An 18,883-nucleotide genomic window follows, 5' to 3' on the forward strand; every position below is an offset into this window, starting at 1 on the left:
TCCTTGTGGGCTTTCTAGTTTTAGTCGAAGAGTTTATCTTCAGTGAGACTTTTTTTTCATACTAGTTTTGAGAGCATCCCAGGTTGTTGAGGTATTGCTATGGGGCAGTTTTACTATAATTGATTTGAGCTTTCTGCATTGCTGGGTGGGGGGAATTGGACCTCCACACCTGTGTTTAGTACAAGCTTGGATCTCTGATCTCTAAGTGACTCTTGTTTCAACAGTGTTTTAGTGGAGTGGTCCTCCTCTGTGATACTGCCTAAGCCAGCGAGTGAAGGTTTATTAGTCCTTAATCAAAGATAGGACAACCTTTTGGATGATGGAGACACTTTCTAGCTCAAACCCATGCATTTAGCTTATGGCTTCAGTTTCTATCCCCCGATAGGAATGAAAAACAAAGCACTTAATATGTGTATCTGATTTAGTTCCTCAGTTGTTTTTTGTTTGTTTCTGACATTTCTGTTTTTTAATAATCCAGAACTCAGTTGTGTGATATAAATAACTTTACTGTATTTTCCCAATATTTCTTTTTTTCTCTGCATCTGCTCAGTTGACCTCTTGACCAGAAGTTACTTATTTTATATTTCTGTAGCCCCTAGTGTCTTGTGTTGCACAAAGTGGAAAATAATTAGATATAGATTTACAACATTTAAAATGTGTTTTAATGTTTAGTAACTGCAAAAATAGTTTTTCTAGTTAGAGAGAAGAATTATAAGGCTAATAAGAAACCAGGTCTGCTACATAGAAAGAAAGAAGCTTGAGTCTGTTTTATTGTCATATAAAGTGTTTGTAGTAGAAGTTTTAAAACACTTTCACAATAGATGCATACTCTGGGAGGTAGAATCTTGACCCTCAAAGATGTCGGTATCCTGCTCCTTGGAACCTGTGAATATGTTATGTTGTATGGAAAGGTGGAAATAAGGTTGCCAGTGAAATTAAGGTTGCTGATCAGTTGACTTTAAGGGAGATATTCTGGATTTTCAGGTGGAGCCATGTAGTCGCATACTTACTTTAAATGTGGAAGAGGGAAGCAGAAGAATCCGTGTCTGGGTGATATATCCTGAGAAGACTTGATAAGCCAATGCTGGCTTTGAAGACGGAGGAAGGGGTCATGAGCCAAGGAATGCTGGAAGCATCTGGAAGCTGTGAAAGGCAAGAAAATAGATTCTCTTCTAGAGCCTCTGGACACACCCTTGGCAAAACCTTGATATTTAGCCTAATGGGATCTATTTAGGACTTTTGACCTCCTTAACTGTAAGATAATAAATTTGTGTTGTTTCAGGCCACCAAGTTGGGGTAAGTTGTTACAGCAGCAATAGGAAATTAATTCATATACTCTGTGACCTGCGAGTTCCACTCCTAGGTATGGACTTAACAGAAATGTACTGAATGTATGTTTTAGCAAAATAAGTATAGTAGAATGTTTGAGTAGCATTTTTTGTAATATCCCAAAGCTGGAAATTACTCAAATACTCATCAGCAACCAAATGGATAAATGTGTTTTACACACTCTACAATACAAGAGTAACATCTGCATACAACAGTATGGATGGGTGTCGCAAACATTATGTTAGTAAAAGAAATGAGACACAGAAAACCATGCATACTGATACGATTTGAATGTCTGTTCCCTCCATAACTCGTGTCGAAACTTAATCCCTAATATGGCAATATTGAGAGATGCACAGCCTTTAAAAGGTAAGAGCCTTGAATGGATTAATCCATTTGTGGAGTAACAGATCAATGGGTAAATGGATTAATGGGTTATCATGGGAGCGGAAGTGGTGGCTTCATAAGAAGAGGAAGGAGACATGAGCCAACGTGCTCAGCTCCCTCACCATGTGACACCTGTGGGCCTTGGGACTCTGTAGAGAGTTGCCACTTCAAGAAGGCCCTCACCAGATGTGTCCCATTCAACCTTGAACTTCTCAGCCTCCATAAGTGTAAGAAATAAATTCTTTTTATTTATAAATTCTTTTTATTTGAAAATTAGTTTCATGTGTTACGTTATAAGCAACAGAAAATGGACAAAGACAAATACTCTGTAATTCCATTTGTAGAGTGCATAAAAAGAAACAGAAGGCCGGGCGCGGTGGCTCATGTAATCCCGGAAGGCCTCCGAGCACTTTGGGAGGCTGAGGTAGGCAGATCATGAGGTCAGGAGATCGAGACCATCCTGGCTAACACGGTGAAACCCCGTCTCTACTAAAAATACTAAAAATTAGCCAGGCATGGTGGCAGGCGCCTGTAGTCCCAGCAACTCGGGAGGCTGAGGCAGGAGAATGGCATGAACCCGGGAGGCGGAGCTTGCAGTGAGCCGAAATCAACCCCCTGCCCCCCGGGGAAAAAAAAAAGAGCAACCCCTCCCAAAAAAAAAAAAAAAAAAAAGAAAGAAAAAAGAAAAGAAACAGAAGTCATCTATTGTGTTAGAAGATGGGACAACCATCAAGATTTGCCTTGATTGAAGTAGTGACCAAGGGGTACACATTCGTATGTTCTGTTTCTTGATTGGGATGCTAGTTACATGTGTTCAGTGCATGAAAATTTATTGAGCCGTGCCCTAAGCTGTTATGCATTTTTCTGCATGTATGTTACACTTCAATGTTTAAAAAGAATATATTCCCAAACATCGTCCCATTTTCCAGCAGAGCCCTGCAGTGTATTCAGTGTGGGTGAGGCTGTGATTTGCCTTGGTCTCCGTGCCAGCTAAGCTGGAGAGTCAGATCTAGAACTTGTGTGACTGGATGACTTTTCCACTACTTCATTCTGACTTCTCGCCTATCACTGTATCAGATTAGAGAAAGTTTCCGTGGTACTAGTTTATTGATTTGCTGAATGAAAATTCTAATTAATAAATTCACAAAGATCTAATGCTATCCTGAAATGCTCCTAGTAGAGACATGTTCTAGCAACAAAATAGCTTGATTTTATTTCTGCATATAGTGTGTTTTCATGTCATTTAATGTAGTATGTCATTTTGGCAGCAGTGCTGGTTGTCATGATTCAAGTGCCAGTGTGTTAAAGATATTCCTGGAAGGCAATTTATTTTAACAGTACTTAGTGGTGTGATATTAGGAACATTCAATTTTGGCGAGGTTTCAGAGAGGCATTTGTCGGGAAATCTGTTATAATGAGTATAGTCTGTCCTTCTCAATAAGCTATGAAGTAGTCTATTGTCTAAAATTTAGATTCCGGTTCTAGCTCTGCTACCAGCTAGTTACATGAGCTTAAGCAAGTCATTTATTTACACACATTCCCACTACCTGACAGTCAAATAAATATGTTAATATTACCCCTATGCATGAAACACATGCTTTGCCACTATAATGCAGCCAGGGGCAGCAGCAATATGCTTTTAGAAATGGAGCCATTAGGTAAGGTGTTAAATTTTGGAGACAGACAAATTTCAGCTTTGCTGTTACTGGCAGTGTCGCCTTGAGCTACTTCAGTGTAAAGGGGCCATTGCCAAGCTGCCCCCATGTGCTTGGCACACAGTAAAAACTTACTTAATACATGCAGTTACAGGGATGATGATAATTATGATTTGTTAAATGTCTTCATTGTTTTCTAAGGTTCTGAGCAAATGATTGCTGTTGAGGGAGTACGTAATGTGGTTACTTGGTGATGATATTCAGGGGCAAATGTGACCTCTAAAGAAGTAAATATGAGAACATATAAAATTCCTCCTATATGCTACCCCTAATGTTGAATTTTTGTTTTAAATATTCAAATATGTAGTGAAGTGTAGAGAGTAAGAAAATGAACCACTCTACGCTGGCTGTCCAGATTTAATCATCTCAGTATTTTGCCACACTTGCTTCTGCTGTTTGAAAGAAACAAAGCATTGCAATTACACTGGAAGTCTCCTGTCCCCAAACCTGTGTATCTTCACCCCTCCTGAGACATAAGTGCTGTGCTGTCGGTTTCATTTTCAGCAGTGTTGTTGCATTTTAACCTGATGTGTGTGTGTGTGTGTATATCTGAAAGCAAACATTACATAAATGATGTATGGTATGTATCATCCTGCACCCTGTTCTTTTGATTCAAATATATTTTATAGAGTTATCTGTGATAGAATATATATCACTGTAACTCATTTAAGTGCTGTATAATATTCCATTTTTAAATATATCACAATTTATTTGTTCATTTTCCTATTGATGGGTGTTTGGGTATTATCATGTATTTCTTGTTACAGACAAAAGCCACGATAAACATTGTACCTTTTGCACATGTGCTAGAGGTTTTCTATCTATCTAGAAACAGCCATGTTCTAGGCATGCATAGTTCCAGCCTTACTCAGCTTTATTAGATATTCCCAAGTGCTTCATCAAGTAGGTGTACCAATTTTCACCTCCTCAGCAGGATGTGAGAACTCCTGGTGCTTGCATCACACTCAATTCAACACTTGGTGAGCCTTACTTTTACCAGTCATATTCCTGGGTAGAGGAGGATATTTACGTTTAATATGCATTTCCCTGCTTTCTAGTAATAGTGTGTTTCTTTTCCTGTATTTATTATTTTTCCTTTTTCTAAGTGTTGCCTGTATTCTTTTACAGTTATTTTGCCCGGTACATAACTGAAAGATCATGTATTGTAGCTATTACAGTTAGATCAGTGTCATTGGGAGGAGTAGACAAATTAATGCACATACAATGTTTAATGTACTCTCTGTCCTATAGTAAGAAGAAGTTAATATTGCTGACGCCCCTGGAATGCCCAATAATGACATCAACAATAAATATACTTATCAGTGGAACAGAACTTCAGACCTGGGCAACCATTCTACATTCCTCTTACATTGTAGCCGTGCAGTTGGATATGAAAAGTAAGCTCCAGTAGATGATGACATCTCATAGCCCAGAGTGGGAAGCAGCCTTTCCTCCCCTACTCATTATCCATCTCTCTTGCTCATAGAACGCTGCTTTCCTTTAGGGGAATGATGAGAGAGGACTTAGGGTTTTCCAGGAGGCAGATCCTCCATTTCCCCATTGCTTTGTCCAAGAGTGCAGGAAGAAGATCTAAGACTGGTCAATTGGATGCTCTTTCCCAGGACTTCAGCTTGAGAGAGCGAGACTCTAGCAAGAAGGGAACAGGTATCAGTTCACTGATTCCAGGGGCGTCAGCAGTGAAAGAAATGGGGTGCCTTGCTGATCAGGCTGGTTTAGCCATGGGATGTTTGGTCTGCCATCTGCTTTCTTGACCCCTTTGTTTCTGTCTGCTCTTGAGTCTCCAAAGGTCATTATAGCACACAGTATGCTTTTGTGTCCATAGCTTGGCTCCCGCTTATAAGTGAGAACGTGTGGTATTTGGTTTTCCATTCCTGAGTTATGTCACTTAGAATAATGTCCTACAGCTCCATCCAAGTTGCTGCAAAAGACATTAGCTCATTCATTTTTATGGCTGAGTGGTATTCCATGGTGTATATATACCACATTTTATTTATTCACCCACTGAACAATGGTACTTAGGTTGGTTCCATATCTTTGCAATTGTGAATCGTGCTTCAATAAACAGTGTATATGTCTTTTTGATATGACTTCTTTTCCTTTGAGTAGATACCCAGTAGTGGGATTGCTGAATTGAATAGTAGATCTTTTAGTTTTTTTAAGAACTCTCCAGTGTTGTCCATAGAGGTTGTATTAGCTTACATTTCTGCAAGCAGTGTATAAATGTCCTCTTTTCGCCACATCCACACCAACATCTATTGTTTTATGATTTTTTTAAATAATAGCCATTCTTGTAGGAGTAAGGTGATATCTCACCGTGGTTTTAATTTGCATTTTCCTGATGATTAATGTTGTTGAGCACTTTTTCATATGTTTGTTGGCTGCCTTTTGAGAAATGTCTAATCACGTCATCTGCCCAGTTTTTGATGGGATTATTTGTTTTTTTCTTGCTGACTTGTTTGTGTTCCTTGTAGATTCTGGATATTAGTCCTTTGTTGGATGCATAGTTTGCAAATATCTTCTTCTATTCTGTGGGTTGTCTGTTTATTCTGTTGATTATGCCTTTTGCTGTACAGAAGCTTTTTTTGCTTAATTAGGTCCTATTTATTTATTTTTGTTTTTGTTACATTTGCTTTTGGGGTTGTAGTCGTAAATTTTCTGCCTAGGCCAGTGTCTGCAAAAGATTTTCCAGGTTATGTTGTAGAATTTTCACAGCTTCAGGTTGTAGACTTAAGTCTTTGGTTATCTTTAGCTGATTTTTGTGTAAGGTGAGAGAGAGGGATCCTGTTTTGTTCTTCTACATGTGGCTATCCAGTTTTCTCAGCACCATTTATTAAATAGGGTGGCCCTTCCCCAGTTATGTTTTTGTATCCTTTGTTGGTTGTATTTGGCTTTATTTCTGGGTTCTCTATACTGTTACATTGGTCCGCATGCCTATTTTTATACCAGTACCATGCTGTTTGGGTAACTATAGCCTTTTAGTACAATTTGAAGTTCAGTAATGTGATACCTCTGGATTTATTATTTTTGCTTAGGGTTGCTTTGGTTATTTGGCCCCATTTTTGGTTTCATGTGAATTTTAGGATTGTTTTTACTAATTCTGTGAAAAATAATGTTGGTATTTAGGTAGGAATTACATTGAATTTGTAGAGTGTTTTGAGCAGTATGGTCATTTTTATGATATTGATCCTTCCAATTCATGAACATGGGATGTATTTCCATTTGTGTCATCTGTGATTTCTTTCAGCAGTGTTTTGTAATTCTCTTCATAGAGATCGTTCATCTCCTTGGTTGTGTGCAGCTATTGTAAAGGGGTTCGAGTTCCTGATTTGATTCTGCTTCGTCGTTGTTGGTGTATAGCAGTGCTATTGACTTACATACCTTGATTTTGTAACCTGAGACTTTACTGCATTAATATATCAAATCTAGGAGACTTTTGGAGAAGTCTTTAGGGTTTTTTTAGATACACAGTCATTTGTTTTGATTTTGTCTCTTCCAATTTGGATGCTCTTTATTTCTTCCTCTTGACTGATTGCTCTGGCTATGATTCCAATACTCTGTTGAGTAGAAGGGATGAAAGCGGGCATCCTTGTTTTATTTCTCAAGGATGAATGCTTTCAACTTTTCCCCATTTAGTATGATGTTGTCTGTAAATTTGTCATACATGGCTCTTGTTATTTTGAGGTGTGTCCATTCTACGTCTAGTTTGTTGAGGGTTTTTATCATAAAGGGATACTGGAGTTTTTGCAGTTTGTTTTTTCTACCTATATTGAAATGATCATATGGCTTTTGTTTTTAATTCTGTTTATGTCATATATTACATTTATTAACTTTCATGTGTTAAACCATCCCTCCATTTCTGGAAGAAAACCCACTTGTTCATGGTGTATTATCTTTTGACATGCTGTTAGATTTGGTTAGCTAGTGTTTTGTTGAGGATGTTTGCATCTGTGTTCATCAGGGATATTGATCTGCAGTTTTCTTTTCCTTTATTTATTTATTTTTTTGATATGTCCTTTCCTGGTTTTGGTATCAGTGTTACTGGCTTCCTAGAATGAGTTAGGAAGGATTTCCTCTTTCTCAGTCTTTCAGAATAGTTTCAGTGGGATTGGCACCAGTTCTTCAAACATCTGGTAAAATTCAGCTGTGAATTCATCTGGCTCTGTGCTTTTTTTGTTGACATTTTAAATATTACTGATTCAAACTCATTGCTTGTTATTGGTCTGTTCAGGGTTTCTATTTCTTCCTGATTTAATCTAGGAGGTTGTATGTTTCTAGGAATTTATCCATTTCCTCTAAATTTTCTAGTTTGTGTGCACAGAGGTGTTAATATAGTCTCAAATGATTTTATATATTTCTATGGTTTTTGTTGTAATATCTTCATTTTCATTTCTAATTGAGTTTATTTGAATCTTTTCCTTTTTATGGTTAGTATTACTAATAATGGTCTATCAATTTTGTTCATATTTTCAAAGAAGCAGCTTTTTGTTTAATTGACTTTTTTTGCTGTTGTCTCTGTTTCACTTAGTTCTGCTCTGATGTTTGTTGTTCCTTTTCTTCTGCTAGCTTTGGGTTTAGTTCTTCTTTCTGTAGTTCTTTGAGATGTGACATTAGGTTGTCAATTTGTGAACTTTCAGACATTCTTATGGTCATTAACATTGTAAACTATACTCTTAGCATTACTTTCGCTCTATCCCAGAGGTATTAATAATCTGTGTCACTGTTGTCACTCATGTCAAAGAATTTTTAAATTTCCATCTTGGTTTCATTGTTAACCCCAAAATTATTCATGGGCAGATTGTTTAATTTCCATGTATTTATACTGTTTTAAGTGTTCTTTTTTGAGTTAATTTCCAATTTTATTCTACTGTGGTCTGAGAAGATACTTAATATGCTTTTAATATTTTAAAATGTATCAAGACTTGTTTTGTGGCCTATTATATGGTCTATCTTGGAGAATGCTCCATATGCTGATGAGAAGAATGTATATTCTGCAGTTCTTTGGTAGAATGTTCTATAAATATATGTTAGGTTCATTTGTTCTGGCATGTAGTTTCATTCCATTGCTTCCTTGTTGACTTCTGTCTCCATGATCTGTCTAGTGCTGTCAGTGGAGTGTTGAAGTCCCCCAGTATTATTGTGTTGCTGTTCTATCTTATTTTTCTGGTTTAGTAGTAATTGTTTTATTAATCTGGGAGCTCCAGAGTTAGATTCATATAAATTTAGGATTGTAATATCCTCTTGTTGGATTGATCCTTTTATTATTATATAATGACCTTCGTTGTCTTTTTTTTTTTACTATTGTTGTTTGAAATTCTGTTTTATCTGACATAAGGATAGCAACTCCTGCTAGCTTTTGGTTTCCATTTGTGTGGAATATCTTTTTTCACCCCTTTACCTTGAATTTATATGAATTTTTACATATTAAGTGGGTTTCTTAAATATAGATATTTGGTTTGTGATTTTTCTATCCATTCTGCCAATCTGTATCTTTTAAGTGGAGCATTTACACCATTTACTTTCAACATTAATATTGAGATGTGAGGTCCTGTTGCAGTCCTTATATTAATTGTTACCTAGATGGTTTGTTTTCTTATTGTGTTATTGTTTTATAGGCCCTGTGAGTTTTATGCTTTCAAGAGATTCTATTCTAGTGCATATTGAGCTTCTGTTTGAAGATTTATAACTCCTTTTAACATTTCTCATAAGGCTGGTCTGGTAATGACAAATTCCCTCGGCATTTGTTGGTCTGAAAATTACTTTATTTCTCCTTCATTTATGAAACTTAGTTTTGCTGTATATAGTATTCTTGGCTCTCAGTTATTCTGTTTAAGGAGGCTAAAAATAAAATCCAAATTCCTTCTGGCTTTTAAGATTTCTGCCAAGAAGACTGCTGTTAGTTTGATAGATTTTTCTTTATATGTTACCTGTTACATTTTGTCTCACTGCTCTTAGAATTCTTTCCTTCATGTTCATTAGATAGCTTGATGACTATATACCTTGGTGATGTTCTTTTTGCAGTGAGTCTCCCAGGAATTTTTTGAGCTTCTTGTGTCTGGACATCTAAATCTCTAGCAAGACCAGGGATGTATTCCTCTGTTATTCCATCAAATAATTTTTCTAAACATTTTGTTTTCTCTTCTCCTTCAGGAACAGCAGTTATTTTTAGGATTGGACCTTTTACATAATCCCAAATTCCTTGGAGAGTTTGTTAATTCTTTTTGATTTATTTTTTAAATTTTTGTCTGATTGGGTGAACAAAAGCCTTATCTTCGAGCTCTGAAATTTTTTCTTTTACTTGGTCTAGTCTGTTGTTAAAACTTTCCGCTGCATTTTTTAACTCCCTAAGTGTGTCTTTCATTTCCAGATGTTCTGATTGGTTTTTCTTTAAAATATCTGTCTTTGTATAACATTTTTCATTTATATCTTGAATTGTTTTTTTCATTTCTTTATGTTGGTTTTCACCTTTCTCTGGTATATGCTTGAGTAGCCCAGTAATCAGCCTTTTGAGTTTTTTATGTGGTATTTCGGAAGGATGTGACTTTCATGTTAATAGTTTATTATAGCCTAATTTGGCTCTTGGTGCTTTTAGTGCTCAGTAATTTGTATGGGTTCCTTGGTTATAGTGAATCTTTGTATTGTGGCTTTCCCAGATGCCTGTTGTAGCACCAATGTGCTCAGTGTGTGAACAAGTTCAGCATCTCCTATGGGGTTGGAATGGCAGAGATCTCTTGAAGCTTATCTTGTTTCCCCACAGTGTGTATGTATGTATGTACATATGTATGTATGTATGTATATATGTATTTATTTTGTCCCAGTATTTTATTTATTTACTGGGTTGAATAGTTAAAGCTTCAGGCCAGTAGGGAAAGTATCCCTGGGTAGAAACTGGTTTTGGCTAAAGCAGGTGGGTAAATGCAGTACCCAATAGTGGGCAGATGTCCCAACCTTGATAGAGGTGGCTGGGGGAGCTTTCAGTGAAAAACACTGAGGTCTTATCAGGGGGAAGGGTGGGAGCCACCTTATTTCTTCTGCTAGGCCAGCAGGAAAGTGATCCAACTCCCAGATGCACTCCTGACCCAATGTTCCAGCTATTCATATCAGACAGGCACCTGTTTTCATGTCTAGGAATGTTGATGTTCCAAGTATAGAGGAGTTGTGATTCCACTTCTTGTGCAAGCCTGAATTTGGAGGGCACTCCTACTGTGAGGATGCTGTCACCCTAAAGTGTTCCAGAAAGGCTGTCTATAGATACACTCATGTCAGGCTCTTATAGAAGAAGCCCCAGCTGTGTTTGTGGTAATGGATAAGAGAGAAAAGAAGTCCCCTTCTCCAAGACCCTTCATGAGCACCAGCATTGCACTCATGCCTCTGCTGAAAGAAACTTCCCACAAGCAGAATGTTCTGGGACTCAAGGCCTGGTATCCAGACTCTTTTGTCCCATGGGGTGTTCCCTTGATGTGGTGTACTTCCCCTTCCACTAGAAGTTGGAGTCCCTGAGAGCCAGACCACTGTTAACACTGCTATTCCTCTGTGTAGCCACCCCATGGGGCTGCCAAATTTCGGGCTGGTGCTGAAGATTATCTGCAAGAGGTCCAGTGATGTGACCTGTCCTTATGTCTCCCAGCAGTGGGCACCAGCACTAGCTCTGATGGGGGTGGCAGGGGAGTGACATAGACTCAGTGAGAGTAATGTAATTGTTTAGAAAATTCTGAGTTTCAGTCAACCTCTGTGATACCCTTTGGACCCTGAATCTTGGGACTTACCGTGCTATTCTCATAAAGTATTATGTAAGACTTATGGGTGCAGAATTAATACATAATTAACTTTCAGTATTTTAAGATTCCAAAATAGGTAATAAAGGCAAAATTTTTAAAAAATGAGAGCAGGTGGCTACCATGACATAAGTAAAGTGACAATAAAGAGCCACTATGCAGATAGGCTCCACATGAGGGCCAGTGGTTCCCACAGGAAGTTTGTTGTCAGTTTCTGCCTTAAATCATGTATGTTTTACGTGATTTATGTTTTACATGTTTGTATGTAGCAGGGATTTGGCTAGTGTACTGAGTGGTTAAGTTTCAGATAACTAAACTTATAATATAGTTACAAAAGCTACAGCATAGTATGGTGTTCAAAGATGGACCCCAGAATTCTACTGTCTGGCTACTTGTCTGTTATATAACCTTGGACAAGTTACTTAACCCCTTGGTGTTTCCTCTTCTGTGAAATGAGGGCGACAGTGGTACACATATTGTTGGGCTGTCATAAGTATTAATTGAAAGTGTATGTGTAGAGGGCTGATAGCTCTGCCTGGTACATTAGTACTCAAGTAATGTTAGCTATTATTAATGCCATTAGGAAGGATCAATAATTCACGCATAAGTTATCAAAATTCATTCACTTGTAATCATTTATTAATAATTCATTCACTTGTAATCATTTATTAATTTATTCAAACATTATGTATTATTAACATCAAGTATCAACCAGATGAATAAATTCTAGGCTGGCAATATCTTTGAAATAGTGGGAAATCAGTACAGTGATCAGAAATTTGTATTCGATATTTTGGTGTTAAACTCATTTAAGATCTGCGCAGTGTCCTAGAACCACCAGAAATGTTCTTTCACCGTGCATGTTGTTAGACCTATTGTCCCTCCTGTGAACACCCAGGCCACTCTGTCATTTTTTAATGGCATGTGTTACATTTCTTACTAATTTATGTATGTTTCTTACCCATATGGTACCATATGATTTATTGTTTAAACTGGGATATTTTGGGGAGTGAAAGCAGTACTGTTAATCCTTATGCCAGGATGAGTGGCAGAAGGCAGACGTACCTTGGGTTATCCAGGACATATGGCTGCTATACTTATCTCCCTTTAGAGGGTGTGTGATTAATCGGCTTCATATTCCTCAAGGTACCTGTAACTATACTGGTGATTAATAGATGATCAATAAAATGTTTTTGAAAGAATTACCAAATAGCACCTGGACATAGACAGATAGTGAATTATTTTAGTTATTTATAGACTCCTTCCATTTGAAATATTCAGATGCTTTCTAAGTATCAGTCTAATTTATCTCCTTAGTATTTGGCAACATGCAGACAGAGAATTCTACTATGAAGGGAAATTAAACTGATTTAGAGGATTAAATTGAAAAATTAGTACACTATTTTCAATTTTTACACAGAAACACAAAACATTTATATGTAGTTATCTATGTTGTTTTTTTAAAATCTAAAACACTATTTAGAAGCTTCTGTAATTAAAATCACTGAACATCACCTTGTCTATGTTAGGTGGTGCTTGGGCACTGTCACAAAGCCAGGGGACACTGAGCGCAGCTTAGTGTAGTTGGTACATGCCTTTACTTACCCTGGATAATGTGTTTCCTTGATGTGTTTTATAATTTGATATTATTCTCTTTTTTTACTCCAAAAACTTTATGTATGTTTTCAAAGCTCAGCAAGGAGACACGTGGCTGATGTGACATTTGGGGCTTCCTGGGAGTAGGTCATATATCATGGACAATCAGAGTAATCCGTGTATTTTGATACCATGCCAAGGACATTAAGTTAGGTTTATTTCAAAAGAAATGTCCTATTCGGTTGGGTAGAATATGTTCTTTGCATTGACATTATAAAGGATTATACAAAATCTCTCTTTAAGCCTGTTTTTCTGTGTGTTAGACTATCTGTCTATCATCTATCTGTCTGTCTATCTGTCTATCCATCCATCCATCCACCTATCTGTCGTCCATCTGCATGTCATTCATCTCCTATGTATTTAATGGTATCTTGTATTTGATTCCCTTTTTGTTTGGCAGCAAAATCTTATATGGATTGTTCGGTGACTTTTATATTTTTGCTTTATTATTTCTAAATCCAGAGGAAATTCATTATTACCAAATTGTATGTTGAAATTTCTCCTCAAAGTATAAAAACTTTCATTTTTTTCCCCCGATATAAAATAATGTGAATTCAGGCTTTCTTGCTGTTTTAAACAAATCAAGGTTATTGAGATAATTGCCAGAGATTAGCAAGGCAGATCATTTTGATGGTGAGGAGAAAAATGTCAGTAGCCAGATGATTTCAGTTTGACAAGCCGTGGGGTATTATTTGTTGTGAAAGGCAGGACAGCCTTGGCAGTGCTTGTGTCTTGTGCAATAATACTTTGCTACAGGCATCAAGTCTATGCTGTTCATTTGCATAGATGTTCAGAGAATTACCAGAAGCTAGGCATGAAAAATTGTATTTACATTCTTCAAAATGAATGTAATGTTATTGAATTTAGTACATAAGTGCCTGTCTTAAGAACATAAATATCATCTGACTAGAAGCAAAAGGATATGTGGAAAGGAAGTTTTTTTTTGTTTATTTTTTTGTTTTGTATATTAAAGAAAAAGGGAAAGGAATTAATTTTGAGAACTGTGCTCACTGTAGTCATACAGCATTATAAAAGATAATGTATGGATCAAGAACTAATATTCACTGGATTTAAGGGCTTGAGGCTTCTCTGTAATTCAGAGAGACATGTTTATGTAGTTGAAGTCAATAAACACATATTGAGAGACTGCTGTGAGCCAGGTAATATCTAGACAGTGGAAAATAAGAATCAGTAATTCACAGTCCTTGTCATCAGGATGCTTACAGGCTCATAAAGGGAGGCATATCTGCAAACAAAAACTACAATAAAGGTATGCACAAGAAATGCAATATAGAAAAGACACACTTGGTTTACTTGGAGCAGGAGGTAGGCAAGGAAGACCTTCTTGAAAGCTGTGAAGTCTCTTTTAGTGGGGTCAGAATGGACGAGTTAGAATTAGATAAGTTGAAAAAGGGAGTGCAGGCAATGGGGAAGGTGTTCAGAGGCTGAGGGACCAGCAGACGTATGGAGTGGAGAAGCAGCAGGAACCTTGCTTTGCAAAGAACTTTAAGACCTTTGGATTGACAGCAACATAAAATTGGAATGATCAGAGTTAATAGGAGTAGAGGAAGAAGGTAAATTCAATAAATGTTTAGTAAATTAAAAATCAACAAAACCTGATGGCAATATGTACGATGAAATGATGGCAACTTCTAGTTCTCTGGCTCAGACATTAGCCCAGAAGGTAGTATTGTTTGAATGAGAAAAAGATGCATTTTCTCCTGGGATGATGCAGGCCAGTGACAAGTGAACTGTGGGTGTAGAGCCCACGGTGGATTTCAGCCTCCACTTGCCCCTTGGGTTGGTGCTCTTGGGTGGTGTACAGTCTGAACAACCATAAGAGGAAGCTCTGGGAAAAATGGGTGGCCAGTTATCTGTGCAAATAGGAGAACCTAGAACTGGGAGGCAGTGTGGAGGAAGATGAGCTCGGTTGCAAATATGTTACATTTGCCATATTTGGAGTGTCATTGTTCAGGTGGAAATATCAATGAAGAAGTTGGATATATCATTGTAAAGCACTGGAGACTATAGATGATTTAGGGCTATTAAAAGTTTAAAAAAATTATATTTCAATTGTTAACATTATTTCAAAGTGAATGACTTTTGAATTATAGCTCCAGTGGAACTCATTTGGTATTGGTGGTTGGTTCTCCAAAATGGTTGACCTGCCCTATAAAAAAAAAAACTCATTTCAAATAACTTTTCAAAGAATGTCTACCACTGTTTATGAATATACAGAAGAAGGGTCATGATGAATTGGATTGGTGAAATTTTTTCTTATTTTCTGTTTCAGATTGTTGTGCTATGCCTTGTATGACTAAGACCTCTTACCAAGAATACCTGTCAGCCCATGTGAGTACAGAACCTGTGCAGTTTGATTGCAGTGAATCCTAATTGGTTAGGTCAGCTAAGCAAAAAAGCAAACATTTTATTCCAGATAAGACCAAAAGCAACGATATCTATTTTCCCCATTATATAAATTCTAGATGAGGTAGAAAACGCATTTCCTCCCCCTTGTCTTATTATTATATTAAGGACTATAAAACCAATTGCAAAATTTTTGTCAACTTATCAGGTTATTTATAGCAACCAATTATGAGAAGTATAATTGAAAGCAGTTTCTTGTTTGCTTCTGTAATTCTGAAGGGGTCACACCCCCATCCCCAACTTCTTATGTGACCCTGTTTTACAGAAAGCCACTGCCAAGGAGTGCAGGGGTGGCAATGAAACAGCCCAACAGGAAAAGGAAGCTTAATATGGATTCCAAAGAGCGTTTGGATCAGGACGGATGCTTGGTAAGATGTCACTCCCTGGACCCTTCCTCACAGTGTGTGCTCGCTACCAAAATGCACCATGGAATAGTAGAGTTCACATAACCACACTGAGGGGCTTTTCAGTCACTGGAAACGATGTGGCTTCTGCTTGACTTTTATGCGTAGTGGTATAGAATATAAGTGTTATTAAAGTCTGATATATTTTAAAAGGTGATCTTAATTTTAAAGGTGAAAGGAGACCTTTTCTTTCACAAAGATGGAGGTAATCAATCATTCTCAAGTAAGAGAACGGAGGCTGTAAACTGTAGGGGGTTGTGTTAGGGTTCTCCAGAGAAACAGGACCCCCTAGGATGAGCGTATGTGTATATGTGTGTGATTTTTTTGTGTGTTTGTGTGCACACACACACACAGAGAGAGAGGTAGCAGCGAGAGAGAGTGAGAGAGAGAGAGACTTATCTTAAAAGAGGAATTTATCGAGGCGCATCGTGGGGGCTGACACGTCTGAAATACGCGGGGCAGCCTGGCAGGTTGGAGGCCCAGGGAAGAGTTGGTGCTGCAGTCTTGAGTCCAGGTCAGTCTGCAGGCAGAATTCCTTCTTCCTCGGGGGACCTGTTTTTTTCTTAATGCCTTCAACTGATTAAATGAGACCCACCCGCATTACAGGGTGATCTGATTTGTTTGAAGCCTGCTGATGTGAATGTTAATCATATCTAAAAATATACCTTCACAGCAACATCTAGACACTTAGAAAGTATAATGTTCACTATGCCTGTAGCCACCGTGCCTGTTCTGTTTCCTTAGGACAGCTTTATGTATTCCTGCAAATTTAAAAGTTAGCAGAATGACCAGAAGACCTCCATGGTGACTATTTCTGGGGATGGTGGGCCATTACAGCATTCTCATCTGTGACCCTTCATTGGCTCTTAGCATTTATTTGGATGTGGATTTTGGGGTCTTCATGTGGTTTGTGGTTATACATTTGCACATTGCAGTTGCTGAAGTGACATCGTGTAATACATTTTCTTTTTGTTCAGTTCCAGGTTAGGTGTGGTTTGATGAACTCTAGACATTAAATGAGACATCTCAAGGAATGATCTGGTTTGAGGTTGGTTTCAAGGTGTTCAGAATAGGTCTGTGTCAAACTCTGGAGCCGTTCCCTCAGGACTAGCCTCACTGGGCAATAGGGTGATTAACACTGGGCCAGGGGCCAGTTCCCTGAGTCCAGATTGGTTGCTTTTCTTAGATCAGTTCCAGGAGAGTTTAGAGCTCTACATGTATAAAGGAAGAACTTGCTATTTAAGAGGTGTCTTGGACCAGATTTGAGCAGGCCTGCATCTGTCTTGGCTTAGGTGAAGATGCCATTGTTAGTGTTCTGCTGTGTCGTGGCCTCTGAGGAATGAGAGCGTGAGACTCAGGATTTGATGTGTTCAGAGTTATTCTGGGTACTTCTCCACATGTGGTCCCTGGACCAGCAGCATCAGCATCACCTGGAGGTTTGTTGGAAATGCAGATTCCTTGGCCCCAGTCCAGATCTTCTGAATCAGCTACTGTAGAGGTGGGGCCCAGCAATCTGTGTTCTAACAATCCAGGTGATTCTGATGCCCACTCATGTTTGAGAACCATTGTCCTAGGGAAGTGGCCAGATGCATCTTACCTGCTAGTCATGTTACAGTTAATCAGTATTTTTCTTAAAATTTTTTGTTTTACATTTGAGACCACCTTCCCCCATCCACACATATTTTATATGAATTGTCAGTATCATTTCTCTTTAAGCTGCTGAGATTGTTACCACCCTATCTTAGTACTCTACAATCGGAGTATTTAACCTTTTGCCTCTTCTGCATTAACAAAAATCCCAATTTCCTCTTAAAGACCAACTCAGTTTCTAACTTAATCCTGATGTGTTTACTGTTATTTCTACCCCACATTGGGATTTTCCCCTTATTGGACTCCAGCAGTGCTTAACACTGAGATACGCTTTCAGTGCAGGGCTTGTATAGTTAGATTTTCAAAAATATCTGTTAAATGATGTTCCTGGTGCTTAATGACATCTCCATGCACATAAATTTTTTCAAATAATATTTTAAAGAGCCATATTCTTAGTTTACCTTTTGGGATGTTTGGGACATATTATTTTAAAGCATGTTCACATATCATTGAAAAGATGCACATTTAGTCCATGTTGCACTGTCACTTTGGGGCTCATTGCCAGTAACAATGTTCATTTTCATTAGTCAAATTTAACGGTTTAATATAGTAGGCTGTATTCACACCTGGGGCTGCATTCACTGTGGAAAGAAGGGTTGAGTCATGCTTGAATTTTGCTAGACTCCTTGAAATATTGGTAACATCCTTTATTTTGTGTGTTACCCTTCTGGTTTACAAGCGACATTTCTAGTCAACTAAATAACATCCCATTGGCAGATCATGCACATAAAACATCAAGCAAATGTACAGTTGGGTGTTTCTGAACATTTTCTTCTGAGATAGTAATTTCATACCTTGGATATCTAATAATTTTAGATGATAATATTGATATCTGTCAATGAATATTTCTAGACTAATTTTCTGTGTATTTCTAGATAGAATTTTAAAAAATATTTTCTAATGCTTTTCAGAACATAGGCATATGGTTAAAAAATCAAACAGTACAGACAGGCAGTAAAGTAAGAATTAAATTATCTACCGTATCCCCTCACACATACACTAAACCCCTAAATATTTTCCTAACCATGTGACCACTATGTACAGTTTCTTGTATGTCTACATAGGGAAAAAAAGCCAGCTAAAAATTCCAAACCTTTTCTGCACTTGTACACATACAGCCACGCACCCCGAACGCACTCACATTCTGCTTGTTGTTTTGCGTCTTGCTTTTTTTGCACTTAATTATGAATGTTTTGGAGATACAGGTTTTATTATTTTCAGTGCTGCATAGTATTTCATTTTTATGAATGTGCCATAATTTATTTTAACAGTGCCCTACTGTGAACATTTATATTATTTTAATTTTTGTGCTTATACACCATGTTATATCCAATGTTCTTATTCATATATCCTTTTTATATGTGAATGCTTTTGCAGTTCATTCATAAGTACTATTATAGCAGTGAAATTATTGTACCAAAGGGTATGCTTGTTTAAAAGTTTGATAAACCACTCCATATCATCCTCCAAAGAGATCACCCTAGTTCATCCTCTCCCTAACACATCTGAGAGAGTGCCTCTT

General features: G+C 37.6%; 1 protein-coding gene across 6 annotated transcripts in view; it reads left to right on the plus strand.

Annotated features, from left to right (window-relative positions):
• Positions 1-18,883, plus strand: part of L3MBTL4 (L3MBTL histone methyl-lysine binding protein 4) — a 450,027-nt gene that overhangs the window by 87,286 nt on the left and 343,858 nt on the right. For 3 of the 6 annotated variants that reach the window (XR_004180024.1, XM_021929961.2, XM_031658719.1), the window contains exons 2-3: positions 15,174-15,232; positions 15,573-15,675. Coding sequence is in view for 4 of the 6 variants with exons in the window: in XM_021929961.2 (XP_021785653.2) it covers positions 15,604-15,675 (72 nt within the window). In the remaining 2 variants the exon portion in view is untranslated. Of the gene's footprint in view, positions 1-2,390; positions 5,097-15,173; positions 15,233-15,572; positions 15,676-15,696; positions 16,760-18,883 lie in introns of those variants that run through there. The other 3 variants (XM_031658714.1, XM_031658716.1, XM_031658717.1) reach the window with 3 other exon arrangements.

Source organism: Papio anubis, chromosome 19 (genome assembly GCF_008728515.1).
Source record: "Papio anubis isolate 15944 chromosome 19, Panubis1.0, whole genome shotgun sequence".
NCBI lineage: Eukaryota > Metazoa > Chordata > Mammalia > Primates > Cercopithecidae > Papio > Papio anubis.